General features: G+C 36.5%; 1 protein-coding gene across 2 annotated transcripts in view; it reads left to right on the forward strand.

The window, feature by feature from the left end:
- MDFIC (MyoD family inhibitor domain containing) overlaps nucleotides 1-17,268 on the forward strand; it is a 99,436-nt gene that overhangs the window by 14,605 nt on the left and 67,563 nt on the right. Inside the window, exon 3 of one of the 2 annotated variants that reach the window (XM_054495783.2) lies at nucleotides 5,189-5,311. The exons of the other annotated variant lie outside the window; for it this stretch is intronic. Coding sequence (XP_054351758.1) covers nucleotides 5,189-5,311 — 123 coding nt within the window. The remainder of the gene's footprint in view (nucleotides 1-5,188; nucleotides 5,312-17,268) is intronic. 2 annotated transcript variants of the gene reach the window in all.

Below are 17,268 nucleotides of genomic sequence, written 5' to 3' on the forward strand. Positions count from 1 at the left end.
AGACAATGCCAACTAGGTAAAATATTATAGAATTTTAAATTAAATGGAAATTCTATTTACCTGAATATTTTTCATTCTCCTTCAACAGGAAGAATTGAGATTGGAGAAGATTGTTTCTTACCATTCATGCCCTTCTTTAGAAACAGGAAAATAAAGGGCATTGATTCTGTAAGATAGATAGTCATTTCTGAGTAGGACATATTGTATTTAAATTGATCATTTGGAACCCTTAGTTTTTCCATTTTCTCTTGCTCAATTCAGGTTTGTCACTTTCTTTGAGAATTAATTCAAATCCAATGCCCTACAATGGCTTTTCTATGATTTCCTCTACTCCATTCTAAACACTCTTCGTTGTGTATATGAGAGTTTGGCTCTATTGTTTAGCTCTTGTGAACAATCAGATTTGCAGAATTTTAGAGCCAGAAAGGCCTCTGCATTCATCCAGTTCAACGCTCTCATTTCCTGACGAAGAGGATGAAGTCAATGAGTCCCAGTCACATAGATGGTCAGCCTTTGAGCCAGAATTATGACGGAGCAGTTGTCACTACCTTCTGTTTTGCAGTTGCTTGATTGTTTATGTGTGTGTGTTTGGTCTTCCCAGTGAGAGGATTTGTTGCCAGGGACCTCGCCTTTTTCCTCATCTAAAGGAAAGTAGTTCTTCCTCACTTCTTTGTCCAGAGTAGACACACTAGGATGCTCAGGAGCCAGCGTTTGGAAGTAGATGCCAGTGGTGTTCAACTATCCTTTGATCTAGTACTATTTTTAATGCATCTTAAATTTTTATTTTGATATCTAAAACATATTTCTTTTATCCCATTATTAGTATAATTGATTAGCGTTATATATAATTCAGATTTCATTTTTTTTTTTTTTTAAATGGGGTTTCACTCTTGTTGCCCAGGCTGGAGTGCAGTGGCGTGGTGGCGTGATCTTGGCTCACTGCAACCTCTGTCTTCCCGGATTCAAGCAATTCTCCTGCCTCAGCCTCCCAAGTGGCTAAGATTGCAGGAATGTGCCACCATGCCCAGCTAATTTTTTGTATTTAGTAGAGATGGGGTTTTACCATGTTGGTCAGGCTAGTCTCGAACTCCTGACCTCAGGTGATCCACCCACCTCGGCCTTCGAAAGTGCTGGGATTACAGGCGTGAGCCACCATGCCCAGCCAGATTTTGTATTCTTAATAGTTATCCTTACATGGAGACAGAAATAAATACCTCTATATTAATTAGATGATTAGATACAAATCTATTTTCTAGTACTTGGAATACTGTGACAAGGGGATGAGTAGCAACATCTGTATCTCAATATTTGATATACCTAAGTTTTTTTTTTAAATATAAATAGTTGTGTAGTACAAGATAAGAGTTCCCTTAGAATAGTGCCCCTCAAGCCTGGCCATATATCATGATGACATCACTCCCCCAGCCCCATACACACCTGAGTTGAAAACTCTTAGGTTGGGCCTGTGCATCTTTATGTTTCAAGAGCTGCACAGCGGTTCTAACCCCGAGCCAAAGTAGAGGACCATTGGCTTAGAAAGACAGCATTGTTGAGATAATGAAGGCCCCCTTTTAAGAGAAAATTGCTGCTTTGGGTTGGGGGGGATGTATGCCTGTAGGACATATAAATAGAAATCTTATAGAAAGGTACAGACTGATTTCATATGTGACTGAAATCAACTGATTGCCTGTGGGTTGTCTTTCAGGTCTACCTACTAGTTGAGTTGCAACTACAAACCTCCATTATCCAGAGTGAAATTTATTAAACCAGGGCTGAGTTCTCTGTTTCTCATTTCAGAAATAACGCAAAAAACCTACTCTGATAATGGAAATTGGTTACTAGAAACTTCCATTTTGTTATTGTAATGAGTAGTGGCTGACTCAACCAATTGAAAGCTTTAGTAAGGTTGGTTTCATGTTTGGATATCATGATCCCCATCTTACAATTATCTGTCAATAATCCTGCTCTCTCTTCAGAGCATTTCTTCAGTGTTAATATGTAACTGCCCACCATTTATGAGACTGCCATATGGGTAGCTCATTGAAATGAGTAAATAGTAAGACTATATTAATCAAATAACATGCATATATTAGAAAGTCACAGAACAGTCAAGTGGTCACAGAAGTTTTGTTTATACAAATGGAGAATTGGCAAAAGTCAATTTAAATTTTTTTATTGGGAACCTTTTCTGAATCTTACTTTGGGCTGGGTGCTGTGGATCACAGCAAAACCCTGAGACCAGCTTTTGAGCCAAGACATTTAGTTTTCAAGAGAAGCAAAGTTGAATAGACTGAGGATAGTGAATTAATAGTAATTGCATATTATTTACTATTTATTGAATATAATCAAACAGAGAATGATAGTTTTTTCTTTTTTGACCTGAGATGGACACTGGGAATCACCTAATTCTAGAATTTCACAAATAAGGAAACTTTCTTGAAAATGTGATAAATTGTCCATTAATAACAATTTAGAGCAGGAAGAACTTTATTTTTTGCCTAGAGTGGGTTATATAGTTGTACATCTATGTGTATATGGACCACATGGCATTTTCATTTATTCAATGGAGAGTTGAGAGGGTCTGTGTTTAGCACTCGAATATTGGACATGATTTAAATATGAGTCAAGTGTGTCTAGAGGCTTTATTCATACCTGTTTTCTTTTAGTCAGCAATGCTTCATAATGCCTTGGTTTCATGAATTAATTTTAATGGAATTAAATTTGAACAGCTCAAAATTATATAATTAATTTCATTCAGCTTCAATTAAAGTTACTAATTGAATCAAGCCTACTAGCATGACACCTGGCGGCAGTCAGCTACATAACAATGGCAGCAAGTCTGTAGGACTCTGCTGATGAGCTAGTTCACGTCTACTAGGGAGTTTCCATGAAAAATCTCTTTTATTGACAATCTCAGAATGACCTTGAGTTGACTGTAGCAGTGGAAAGATTTCTGGAGTTGTTTAAAAAAGTAAAGATTTTAATTGAAACTAACATATCTCATGAAGATTACATTTCTCTATGATAATGCTGAGTAAATGTTACATAAATCTAGAACATGTTGGTTTAGCATATTTTCAATTTATATTTTACTGCTATTTGAATATGGTTTTGTTTATAAAAATCCTTGGAAGTTAAGACCCCATTTGGTTCACAGACCTTAGCCTCTGGACTCGGTCCCAAGTGGGTGTCCCTCTATTTTTATGTGTTGAAATTTGTTTCATGGCAGAACTTTTAATTGTTGTGAAATCCCCATGGTACATGAAAAATTTTTGCATGTGCAGAAATTTTTTCCTTCCACTGGAAATGTTAACGCGGTTGACTAACAACTTCTGTTTGAATCTCTTTCCTTTCTTTGCTTCCATGGCTTGACATCATGCAGTTTTTCTTACTTCTCTAAACTCCTTCCTAACTGTACGGACTCTTCTTGGTACTTGGTACTCTTCTTGATATTTCTTAATATATTCACTCTTTTAGTGAGCTCATTAATTTGAATGGCTTTGGAAATCAAGTTTAGAAAGATGACTATTTCTAGCTGTAACCTTTTTTTCTGACTTGCAAATTCAAATGTCCAATACTTAATTCATCCACTAGACTGTAAACTCCAAGAAGGTCTGGGCAGCATTTCATAATTCATTGCATCCTCATCACCTAGCACAATGCCTAAACATCTACTGTGCAAAAATATATATTATTAAAAGAATAAACTGGTTTCCTGATTTTTAGCCTCTCCCAGTCAAATCCAAACTGAGAACTTGGTCATATCCAATCCCATCTTCCTTGATAATCTTTACAAACCTCTAGTTAGTTTCTCACATCTCCTCCCTATTCCATCTGTTATCCAGTTAATTAAACTCATATCAACTTCAATATGGACTTTGCTAAGTCTCTCTTTTAGTTTCCCCTGCTGTATTCTCCCTCTTAGATGTATTCATACTCCAATGGAATCATCTGAGTTCAGCCTCTTCTCCCTCAGTTGAAATAGAATCTTTGATTGTGGTATCCAGAAATATGTTTTTGTTTTTGTTTTTTTTTAGTTCTAAAACTACTTACAAAAAAAAAAAAAGCTCACCAAGTGATTTAAAGTGCAGCCAGAACTGAGAATCACAAGTGTGCACAAGTTTATTAATCTTCCTAAGGCATGGTTCTGATAAGGCATTTCATAAAGCTTCAGTGGCTAGTTTGACTTATTTTTCTTGCTTTCTTGCTTTTGAATTTCATCCAGATTTCTCACCTTAGCATTCTAATGTCCACACAATGTCTCTAATCAAACCTTCACAGTCTTCTCTCCTAATTTGCCACTCGTAGTACTTCACAGTCCAGAGAGTTGGAACCTTTGCCCAAACGTCTGCTTTTGGAGTTTGCCCGTGCTGTTCTTCCACTTTTCTCCCATCTGGACTTTTAGAAATCCAACGAATCTTTTAAAGACCATCCAACATGTACCATCTTCTTCAGTGCTTTTCTTGATCTCTGAATCCTGATGAGTATTTTTTCTTCCTTTGAACCTTTTTAGTGCTCTGGACCTCTCATAGCATGCATTTTACCTTGTTGCCAGTTTGCTTTTGGCTTGACTTATGCGCCCCAAAGACTCTACGTTTCCTTACATGTTGGCTTTCTCCCTGAGAACCCATAAACCCACCTGTGAATCTCTCATCCTAAATACCCCCTTCTCAGAGGATGCATTACACAGTCCTTGACTTTTTCTTCACTTTCTAGAGAGAGAATGCTGTACTTGCTTTCTATACCTCCTCACTACTCAGTCACTCCTCATTCAGCTGCAGGCTGACTTTCATCTCTACCACTCATCAGAGCTTCTTCTCTTTCACCTCTTTCCCTGCTGCTCAACCCCCTGCATGCATGGGCTCACTCACTTTCATGCTTCCTGTAACCTTTCCACATTTCTCTATCATGGAACATCTCTTGCTGTGTTAAAATTACTTGTCTACTGTAAACTTAACAGATTATTTTTACCATGAACATCTCTGGTTCTTTAATGCCAGGCTGATAGTAGGTGCTCGGTAAATACCTGTTACTGAGCCAATAACATAGGCAGCAGGCAATAGAAGTATACCTGTTCTATTTCCTTAAATTATGGCAGACTTGGAAGCATTTCAAAAAATGTATATACTAAAAAAGGAGAGAAAAATATATAAAATCAATTATATTAAATGTATCTTTTTTAATTCAGGAAAATGTGATAAAGACAATACTGAGAAAGATATAACTCAAGCTACCAATAGCCACTTCACACATGGAGAGATGCAAGACCAGTCCATTTGGGGAAATCCTTCAGATGGTGAACTCATTAGAAGTAAGTATTTTTAGAAAAAACTTTGAGTGATTTTGGGATATGACTATGATAATATATTCTTCGTTAATTGTCCCAGATAATTCTGCTACAAATCTGTAAATCAACAGTTTATCTAAAAGTGGTTTCATTCGTATTTTAAATTACAAAGCTAAAGCTAGGATATACATAATGCTGTCAGTGTTGTCTTTCTTCAGAAATGAAGAATTGACCCTTAAATATTGGACTCTTCTCAGAGAGATTTAGTCAAAATTCAGTTCCTTTTTGAGTAACAACTAAGTGGAAGTCAAACAACTCTAAGTCTATGTGGATAGAGAAACTAAAAAGAGAAAGATGGAGCTAAAAGATTAATGTTACTACGGTCTCTGTTCTTCTAGCTAACTGACTCCCAATTTTTTTATTATTAATATTTTATCACTGTTTGTTAAAAAAAATTTTTGTGATATTCTTCTTCCTAAAATTGCATACAAAAGCTTTGGTCTATTTTCATGTTATTCTTTGAATGCCCTGCAATACCATGTCTTTTGGGTGCTGATCAGAATGCTGAGTCCATGTGGGGTTCTGCTCTCGAGCTCCTGGAGTTTACGTTCTGGTCACTAAGTTCCCCTAGGTGTGTTCAAGATGAATTTGCCATACAATGAATTATTCGACATAGCAAACACGTAGGTGTAAATATTGCTGCTAAGCCACACCTGGAAGAGCATAGGGAGTAAATCTTTTGATATGCCCCTTTAGAGTAACCAAAATACCATGTTTCCTTCTCAGTTTTTCAGAGTAGATAGAGGAGAATTTACTTCTGGGATCAAATGTTTATTTTATTTTTAAAAACTTATTTCTTTAGTTTAAGTAACTTCATACTATAGATCCTTTACAGTCTTCCACATTACACTTATTTTGAAACTTAGAACATTTCTTTCCTCTCTAGAATGCCACTACCTGTCTCTAACTGAAAACTAAACAAAATAAATTAGAAAAAAAGAAGGAAGAGAGTCCAACTTAGGAGAAAATAAACAACAACAATAAAAGCACTACTGAAGGAAATTTCCAGGTTTCAAACAAAAGCTCTAAAAATGAGTATGTTTTAGGTTAATTTTAGGACCATTTTGGTTTTTATACACTTTGGTCTTGGAGAAGGGAGTAGGAAGGAAGGAAATGAGACTCAGAAATTAGTGAGGAGGAAGATTTATATAGCTTTATCCAAAGAATCATATAAACATTATTTCAAGTAAACATTTATCTCAAAAACATATATTGATTAGCGTTTATCTAATATTGACTCTGCTATTGTGAAACACATGATTTTGTGGAATAACTGGCCTATTTTATCTCTGATTTCCTAGCAACCAGAGTTAGCACTAGAAGAAGTTCTAGAGACAACTTTACCTCTATCTGTTAGGAAGCAAAATGGTTTTCTCACTTTTTTCTCGGTAGTAACAATTTTAAGTGTGTGCTTCATTTAATTGGTTTATTTCCTTAATCTCTTTTCCTAGGGCCCACAATAGGAAAATGTGAATAAGATTTCTTAGAACAACAACAACAAAAAATACAAACACTATTAAATAAGAATATGGAGAGTCATGCTAATGTGTTAAATTTGTTTATATTATTTGGTGAAGCTCATATTAGTCATAGAATCCATACCATTAAAAAGAATGAATTAAAATGATTTACTCTATGGTTTCATTGGTTAAGTGGGTACCAATCAAATATATTGTAAATTGCATGAGTTTCTTTATTGAGATAATGATGTATCCTGTGCCATGGGACTTTGGAACATTAGGAAACAACTGTCTAGTTTCTTACTAATACTCACTGAAGGAATGAAGAGATACAGAAATTTACACCCCCCTCTGAAAGGGCTGCTGGGGAAACTGACAGTTGAATGGATATACAAAAGATACTGGCCAAAGATAGCAATGCCACTCCTGCCTGAAACATAAGATGGCAAGCATTTCCAAATATTTGTGGGTGAAATCTGACTCTGAATTTTGATTATAAATTTCAAAAACTCCATTTTTGTTATTTTCCCAGTCACACTTTTCTAGACAAAGTCTACTTTGTTGGACCAACAGAAAAAATTTGATATCTGGATTTGCAGAAGTGGAACATTTTATATGATCTTTAAAACTGACTCAATTCTGGATAGCATTTGAGAGTTTGGTATTGTGGTAGCTTCTGCTATTCCAACTCCTTTGATATTAAACTCTCAGAGCTGCCTGACTTTCCTTCTTTGGCCTTCCCCACAGAGTCATTGGCCATCTCTGTGTAATTTAATGTCTGTCTGTCTTAACTCTGAAGTTAGGAAGATGTGTATTTTCCTCTTGCTTAAGCATCTCGCACATTTTGGGGGCCCAGAAACTCTTTTGTAATAACAATAGGCCCTGGAAAAGGAGACTCTGGCTCAGAGCTTCATGGGAGGAGGGGAACATCTGTGTTGAGTCAGGCCCGGGCTGGCTCCCATTCCAGGAGTTCTGTGTGGCTCTCTGAGCACCGTGGAAGAAGCGGACAGCTGGCTCTCACGGAATTGATGTTAGTGTTCCCACTGTAGCGCGAGTTTGGCTGAATAGAGGGATCATCAGAAAAATGAGTCTGGCTGGGGTGTGGGAACATTTTCAAATGCACAACCCACTCTTTTTCCAAGCTTCCATGGGGCAGATCAGCTGCATACGCAAGAAATGAGGGAGACAGACGCGGTCGAATGTGACTTCTTTTTCTTTATTCTTGAAAGTGGTTAGTGAGGGCTTGGCAGCTCGTGTCTCCGTTGTGCCGGATGGCTGCTGCCTTCTTTGCCGGACACTCAAGGCATAATTTATAGGGGACTGTTAGCTGTCAGTGTAATGAGGCTGTTTTTACTTTTCTTTGCTGAGAATAACTGAGCTCTGGAAAGTCAGGGAGTGGCTGCTTTGGAAATTGTATTCTAATTAAAGGGTGTATTCTCAGGCCTTATAAGGGATATTCAAGCTGAGAATAATTTCCAAATTATTCTATGAACTTTAACCCTGACCTTAGCAGACTACCTGCTTGAACTCATACTTGGTTCATGTTCTACACGGAAGTTTGTACTTAGTCTGCTTTCCCTGGTCCACCTAGAAAACATTGCGGGTGAAAGACCTGGGGTATTATGGTTTTTCAGAGTGTGGATTTCAAATTGGTGGCCCTTGAATTGCTAACATATTACAGAGAATACATTCTGGAAGTAATAAATAAAAAGAAGAAACTCATATGGAATCAAACATTTCGAATAAATAGGCCACACACAATCTGGTCAGAGAACGCACATTTTGGTTCTCTTTCCTATGAAATTTAAATTTAAAAAGACAATTCTAACCACTTAAATTTGTTTAAAAATTTCTAAATCAAATTAGTAAAGAATTAAAAACAATAGAGGTTTTATGAAAAAAGTTTATAATTGGAAATTCTCTTTTTTTATTTTATGACTTTTTATCCTTTTTACATTTCAAAAGGCTTTTATACTCTTAGAACATATTTTAGTGTATAATTTAATTTCTGGAAGGTGGCTTAAATTTTGGAATTTATAAGAGCACCAACTAAGCCTTTGGCTTTTCCCCTCAGATTAGCATATATGGTATTGTATATAATTTGAAGCTGTGCCTTGTTTTAATTGTCACTATTCTTCTGACTTAGTAAAATAAATGTTACAGTGAAGCGACACCATCAATTAATATTCATTTTTCTATTTAACCCGTAATATGCATAAACTGATAACAGGCAATAGGCAACATTTCATGTTTTAATTAGACAAGAAAAGGAACAGAAGCAACAGAAGCAACATTTTGATCTCAGTCTTTGGGGGGATTTCTAAGGTAGGAAGAAGAGTGTGTGTGTGTGTGTATGTGTGTGTGTGTTACTGTGCTTACACTCAGGCATGTGTAATATTTTCCTTTAATTTAGGTCAAATTCTACTATTCTAATTATTTCCTATAGAGAGCTTACATTTTTCTTTGTTCCTCTTTATAAAGTGCCTCAGGTCTCTATCTCAGGTTTTTCTAGGTCTTTCTGAAAATTCTTATTACTTAACTTTATCCTTGGACATTGCTTTTACATAAACGTCTCCTAATTCTGAATGTCATTACTTAACTCCAGAAATTTTCCTTAGCTTCTCTTCTGAAATAAATTTCCCATTAAATTAAACTATTTTGTTCAGCTAATTCTCTCCTTTGTGATTTTATAGAATTCCCATGATCTGAAGCAAAGTTAAAATGCTCTACTTAAATGGTAATCCCCATTCTATTTAACCCATTTATTCATTTTGAAGAGTTTTTAGCTCTCATAATAGTAAGCACTTAATTGGCAGTAGAATGCAAGCTCTTCTCCGGCTCACACTTGCTCACCCTTATGGAGCTGCTGTATCATGCCTTTTCACTCATCTTGCTACTTGAAACCTTTCTCTTGGCATCATCTGCAATTCCTCTCAACATCAACAGGCTCTGTTATTCGGAGCTCTATTATTTCTTTTCTTAGCCTTTGCCAACTTAATGCAGATCACCCCTTAATGCATACCATTTCATCACTTTAGGGAATGCCTCCTTTATGTAAAATACTGAAAGAAAAGCAGATACTCAGGTGTGCTATTTATATACTTAGAACATTTTTACTTTGTTGGTAAGGAAAGAGCATTGAGAGGTTTGTATTAAGTTTATTTCACAGCTCTCATTTGAAGGCACGTTTCAGTAAGTGTTAATTTGGATTTCCTTAGAATTCACTTTATATGGAAAAGGCCATCAACCAGCCCCTAGATAACTATGACCTAGTTAAGACTGGAAGATATAGCTATCGCATGATGTTTCTTGGGTAATCTAGGAGGTTTTTCCCTAATATTTCATGCTCATTCATTTTTGGGAGTACATATTGGAAGCAAATAATTCTGACTTTTGCCTTGCTCAATGTCTTTTCCTCCTCCATTTGGCTCTCAGAAAAATTCTCTTTTTATTCAATATGTTGGACAAACAGTTATGTGGCTGTAGTACACGTGCTTTGATTATTGTTTTAGAGGAGGATCTTTATGGTCAGTTATTGCAAAATCAAACCAATCGTTTGGGTTCAAGATTGGGTGGATAATCCTAAGTCAGTTTTGATGGGCTCCTGTATTTATCTCATTGGTCAATGGCAGCCATTAGGCTGTATTCTAGAATGGAGGTCAAGTTACCTGACACACTTCTTCTCAAGCTGCATTATTCCATCCTCATCTGGCTTCTGCCCAGAAGCTGGGGAGAACCATTTCATTTTGAGCCGATTTTTGTTTTGAGTATTTAATGTTCTGGGCCTGAGAGGTCAATGGAAACTGACTTCTAGGAGTCAGACTGTGGCTGTGTCATTACTGCTAATGCTGGGTCAGTTACCTAGGACCCTCTGTGAGCTCTAACTGCTCATTTTTAAAAGGGAGGTGCTAACACTTTATGCCTCATTGTCATTTTGATGATCATACAAGAAAATGCATATTGTATGCTTCCTTAGCACAGAGCCAAATGAGTAAGTACACACTGAATTTATTGGTTTTCGTTATTATTATCCTTGAGCCCAACTATTAGCTCTAAGGCTTGTTTTGTTTTGTTTTTTAAGTTCATCATAGCTGCATTGAGTTACATGTCCAGACAGGCTGGATCCAAAAGGTCATGTCTTTCTGAGACCCTTGATATTGTCTACAACAATAACCAGCACATTGATTGCTGCATGGTTTATGCTTAATAAATGCATGATGACTTAAGTGTATTGAATTAATGAGGGGGAGGGAAGAGATGCTTTGCCTACCTTGTCTCTATTATTTCAGACGTTAAGGTCCTGAGATGAAGATTCTAAATCACTACAGTATTCCATTTATTCTTTCTAACTCCCTTGTTACTCCCAGGCTTCACGTGGTTTATTCATGTCAAGTTTGAAGTATGTATAGATGACTTTTATGATATTAAAGCAATCAAGTTCTAAATTTGACTGTTGTTTACTGATAAGGCTACTTTGAAGAGTTTTCGGTGAAGTTCTTATGGTAGTGCTCTGTATAACATTCATTTTCTGAGGAGGTGAATAGGAATGACACTTTATTTATGGCCTTTTTTGCATCCAATATTCCTTATTTTTCTTGCCTACCCGTAAGAAAAAAAATTCGAGACGACCTTAGTTCCCTCCCTGCCTTTTGCATCCCTCCCTCCAGCTTGGATGGACTTTCCTTCCATCCTTCCTTCTCTCCCTCCCATTCTTTTGTCCTCCTTTTCTTCCTCTTTTCTTTTTTTCCTCTTTTCTTCTTCTTTCTTATATTATTCTCTGCCTTTCTAACAGATGTGTGTAATCCTACTGCATATATAGATATTGTTCATCAGTATAAAGGTATATATAATGAAGTCCATTAGTATTTAAAGATTGTAATTGGTAATAAATTCCTTCTCATATTTACCTCTAGTTCTCTGGATTTGTAAATTGGAATTTGCTCATGGATTTTAATGAGTTGTGAAATGACAAGTTATATACAAACGAATTTGCAGAGGGTAAGAAAAAAAGAGACTGCTTTACAATTTATGGAAGTAGATGTTTCTATGTATACTTCTCTGTGTTTCTCCCAAACAAAGCTTCTTTTTGTGTTTTTCTAGATACTTTCCATTGTGCTTAAGTGATCAGATTTGTTTTCATGAAGATTGGATAAGAGTATTTTTAAAGTGCTTTGTATACCATAAAGCACAATATGTGTTGTTATTATTGTCTTATTATTATCATTAATATCATTATTCTAATTTATTACTTTACCTTTCACTTTTATTACATTCTATGACATTTGATTTGTAATCTATATCCTACTTCTTTGGTTAAAGGTTTTTAATCTCTTCCTGTTATTCCTAAATTATTTGGGTCATTGTTGGGGGAAATGAGATGGCATTAAAGTGTAAGTTGTGGACAAGGGCTCAGTGAGGAGGCAGATTTATTCCTCTCCTATTTGAGAGTGTTTCTGAGCCTCAAGAAGGAGCTGAGGCTTGGGAACTGGCTTAGAGATCATCCCAAAAATGCTAACCACTGAAGAAATAAATAACATTTAATGATCAAGACCACAAATGCTGTGGTCTAGATAATTTTAGTTCTCAAACCTCAAACTTCCTGGATCTGAACACTCTGTGAACTTACACATAAATTCTATTTTTGCAGATCATGTTGTTATATTGAAATTTGTGAATTAGGAATTAAAGAGTAATTTTAAAAACAAAATAAAAAATTGATTACATGAAGACTGAATGCTTATGGTTTACCAACTGCGTTTTGTTGGAGATAACAGTGATGGGTGTGGGTTCTGCATTCAAAGTTTACAGTCTTGTGGGAGAGACAATTTATTGTGATATGATAATGTGTATTATGAGTGCTCCAGTGGGGAAGTGCAGGCTGTAGTAGGTTCTCATGGGATAACACAAACCCTAATGTGGGGAGGGGGCCAGAGAGAGCTTTCCAGTGGAAGTGTTGTCTGTGATACCTAAAGGGAGTCCACCAACTGAAGCCATTCATGGGAGGGGCTGAAGCTGGGGTGTTCCAAGCCCAAAGCACAGCACAGCTACAGTTCTAGAGGTAAGAGAGGACATGGCCATTTTGAGGGAAGCTGGGGAAGTTTTGTGTAAACTGGGATGTAAATGTTAGATGAGGTGTGGAGAGAGATGGGAGAGAAAGAATCTGTTAAAGACTTAAGGGAAGATAGCATTGAAGGGAGTAGTGACCTAATCAACATTGTGTTTTAGTTCGGCTATATTTTAGGATGATGACTCTGGAAATAGTGAGAAAATAAATAGGAATGGGAAGGACTGAAGGCATTAAGAGATCAACTGGAAGACTGTTATATAATGTCTCTGAGAAAGGAAGGTGTCTTGGACTGGAGTAATGACAGGTAGGATTACAAGGAGGAGATGGATTCAGCTTTCTATGGGATGTAGCCAGTAAGACATATAGGGTTAAAGGAATGACAGGTGCTGAGAATGAAGCCCAAGGTTTTAGTTTGGACAAGTGATAGTTGTGATGAAATGACAGTGGGGCAAATGATTTGTGGATATTGTCCAAAGAGGGTGTGAAGAGATGAGCTACGGCTATAAAATGGGTAGGGAAGGAAATAAAGACAAGAAGGGCATCACAAATAAGAAAAAACATCAGAGGGGTTAATAGTCCATAAGTTTTCTGTTGTTTCAGAAATAAAACAGGTATAGATATAGTAAATGAATGGAAAATATGGGAAGAGAAGATGCAGTATGAGAATGAGAAATATGAATTTAAGATTTCTGAGTTTGAATAGTCTCAGGGGAGGTAAAGGCTCAAGGTATAGTCATAAGGAAGATGGGTGACTGAAATAGTTTCTCCTAAACTAAAAGTGCTATATTCAGAAAAGGCTGCACAAAAATTGCCATGTATAACAGCTGGGGAAGAGGAGATCTAGAGGTTTGTTTTAATCAAATATATCCAATAATAGGTAAAGCAGGGTTTTTATCAATGTTTCTTGAATTTCAGATGCCTCATTGAAGCTTAAAGGGTCAGGAGGGGCCAGGCACAGTGGCTCACACCTGTAATTCCAGTACTTCAGGAAGCCAAGGCATGAGGGTTGCTTGATTTCAGGAGTTTGAGACAAGCCAGGGCAATATAGTGAAACCCTGACTCCATAAAACAAAACAAACACAAAAAATTCATTAGCCAGGCATGGTGGTGCCTGCTTGTAGTCCCAGTTACTTGGGAGGCTGAGGTGGGAAGATAGCTTGAGCCTAGGAGGTCGAGACTGCAGTGAACTGTGATGTATCACTGCATTCCAGCATGGGTGACAGAGGGAGACCCTGTCTAGAAAAGAAAAAGAAAAGAAAGACAAATGGTTTAGGAAGAATAGCCAGTTGGTCTGGTCATCTCTGGTTCTTTGCTGCTTTGGCCTAAGGTCAGTCACCTGTTGGGGATGAATGGAATAGTAGTTTGATATTCTCTAAGGTGAGGTCCCTGAAATGAATGGGGGAAAAAAAAATACAGATTTTTTGGAACCAGTCGTCATTATTGTAAGATTTCAAAGAGTCTTCTCCATTTAGTCTAGTAGATATACAAAATGATAATTTGAAAAAAGACATACGTCAGTATGTGTGTGTGTATATATAGATACATATGCATATGAAGGAAAGATTAATATCAAATTATACATGTGTGTTTATTTTTTTTCTTAATGCAAGATATAGATCCATTTCCTCACAATAGTTACCTTTAGGGAGTTATTTGAAGTTGAGTGAAAGCATATGGGTGAAGAGGACTCCCACTTAATATTCTGTATTCTCTTTTCTGTGTTTTTTTGTTCCCCATGAAGTGAATTATTTTATTATATTAAAACAAAAATATTTTAAAAAGAAAATTATCACGTGATATGGCAAAATATCACAGTGGGGTACCACCTCTTTAAAGTAGCATTATAGCTTAGTTACCTGTAGAAGATACTTCAGGTTATAGGTAGACCAAGACATTCAGCTTCCTTCAGGTTCTGTAGGAGACAGGACCAGCTACATGATTCGGAAAATGGAGGGCAGTGCAGAACGAGAATGCAGGGTCTCTGGTTAAAACATTATTATGAATTTCAAGAGAACAACAGCAGAACATTAAGCCAGCATGGGGGTCTTTCTAAGTACAGGGCTTTCCGCAACTGCATAGTTTCGCACCCATGATGCTGGGCCTGGCTGTAAGCATTGAAGGGGTGGGACTCTATTTCTGGTAAACATAAAGTAATATTCTATACCTATTTTTATAATTGTTTAATCAGTAAATTCCAAGAATTCAGGAAAGAAGGAGTTTTTCTGGGCTTGGGCGAATCAGTTGCTATTCTAGTCACAAACATTAGAAACTTGTATAGCTATGTGAAACAATTGCCATGAGCAAGCTCCAGAAGGCAGTGGTTCTCAGCTCCTAGCTGGCCACAGCCAGCAGAAGGCAGGAAGACCTGCTTCCAGTTTTATCCAAGGCTCCGTACAGTGTGTAGGGGTCTATCAGAATGAGAGGGGCTGGTGGAAATCCCTCTCTAGCAAGCTGAGAATCAGTACCTGATTTGCTCCATTTTTTTTTTTTCAACTAGCCTTTAAGGAGTTAGTGACAAATCCATGCTCCACAGTTTTCCACCAAAAGCTGGATTTTTTCGAGGCCCCTGAGTTCTGCAGCAAGATACACGAAAGTCAAGGGAAATCTCTTCTAAAACACACAGATGCTGTCTTAGAGGGTGAAAATTACATTAAAGTGAACCATAGAAGAGAGTGGGTGGAGAAATTTGTTCTGCTTTGGAACATTCTTTAATTAAGTATATTTTCCATGGTTCATGAGAACTTGTGAGAACTCCGATTAGAAAATTTAAGAAAAAAAAGATTCCCACCATCTCAAATTGTCATGAATAATTGATTCATGCCAGTGTGATCATAATAAGATCATACTTCAGATGCTGCCCATCATTCTCTGTCTTTATGAAAAAGATATTAATGTATCATTTATGTGTAGGCCTGTCTTTGCAGGTTATCTTCACGATATTCCTTCAGCATTGCAAAGGCGCTGTCATAATTACAAAGGAGACTGATAATGTAGGCAGCAGTGGCAACAACACCACACCCAACGAATGGTGTGATTATTAATAATTACCATTTTCTTCCTATTCTTTGTGAGTTGGGTTCTTATTATTACACTTCTCCCATATTCAGTAGATTTTTAAGTCTTATCAAATGGTTTTGTGTGAAAATATTTACTATTGAACATGGAAGATTAAACCCATATTCTTACATATTTAAGTTTTCAGTATTTTAGCCAATTTATGATAGTTGATTTTTAGTCTAGCTTTACATTTTTTAAATAAAAAGTCATTCAGCATTTTTAATTCAAATACATGTAACTTGTTTTTTGATTTCTAAATAAAAGGTTGTCTTTTAAATTTATTAAATTTCAAATATTTTACCCCAATGAAAGAAAAAAATAGGTATATATAATAAAAATGTTTTTTAAAAAGAGGATTGGAATAATATTGATTTTTGCCATAAAGGCTACATGTGTTTGGACTAATTCAAAGTAGATTGAACAATTTTAGGCTACAAGAACTTTTGATTATTTCAACGTTAAATTTGAAGCTTGTTACCAATCTGGGTCCTGGGTAGTTGATGTGAAGGGATGTTGATATTATATTAATTCCCAGTGTCACAGAAAATCAAATAGCAGTACGTGAAATTAGTCAGTCAGTCACTGTGTGAAACGGTGTTGAGTGTGATATGGCTGTGACTCTTTATGCCTTCTGCTCCACTTTCTAGCTATGTGGTCTCTACTACAGTTGTCCCTTCGGTATCCATGAAGGTTTGGTGCCAGGGCCCCTGAGCATACCCTAATATTCGGATGCTCAGATGCCTTATATAAAATGGCATGGTATTTGCATATAACCTATGCATATCTTCTAATATACTTTAAATTGTCTCTAGATTACTTATAATACCTAATACAATGTAAATGCTATGTAAATAGTTGTTATACTATATTGTCTAGGGAATAATTAAAGAAAAAAAGTTTGCACATGTTCCGGATAGTTACAACCACCTTTCTCCCCCTGCTAGATATTTTTGATTTGTGATTGACTGAATCCACTGATTTGGAACCCATGGACAGAGGGAGCTGATTTTAGTGTCTTATTTGCCTTTCTAGATCAGGATTTCCCAGTCTCAGACTGATGTAGAGCTTCTTTTCATTTCTTTGAAATCACATTGATTCTTTAAGTCTAACAGCTATACCTATTTCACTCATTCCACCCTACACAACATATTGATATATCTTGGACCTTTTTATTATGGAGATCTGCTCCATTCTAAGGTTTTGAAACCAGAAATTCACATTCTCATTTCTCCCTGTCCTTTTACTTAATAATAATTGTGCCTAATCTGCTAATTACGTTCTTTTCCTTTGTAGTATCTTATCCCCTTCTTGACTTCACCTGACTGTTTTCATGGTCA

The sequence above is a fragment of the Pongo pygmaeus genome, chromosome 6, assembly GCF_028885625.2.
Source record: "Pongo pygmaeus isolate AG05252 chromosome 6, NHGRI_mPonPyg2-v2.0_pri, whole genome shotgun sequence".
Classification (NCBI taxonomy): Eukaryota; Metazoa; Chordata; class Mammalia; order Primates; family Hominidae; genus Pongo; species Pongo pygmaeus.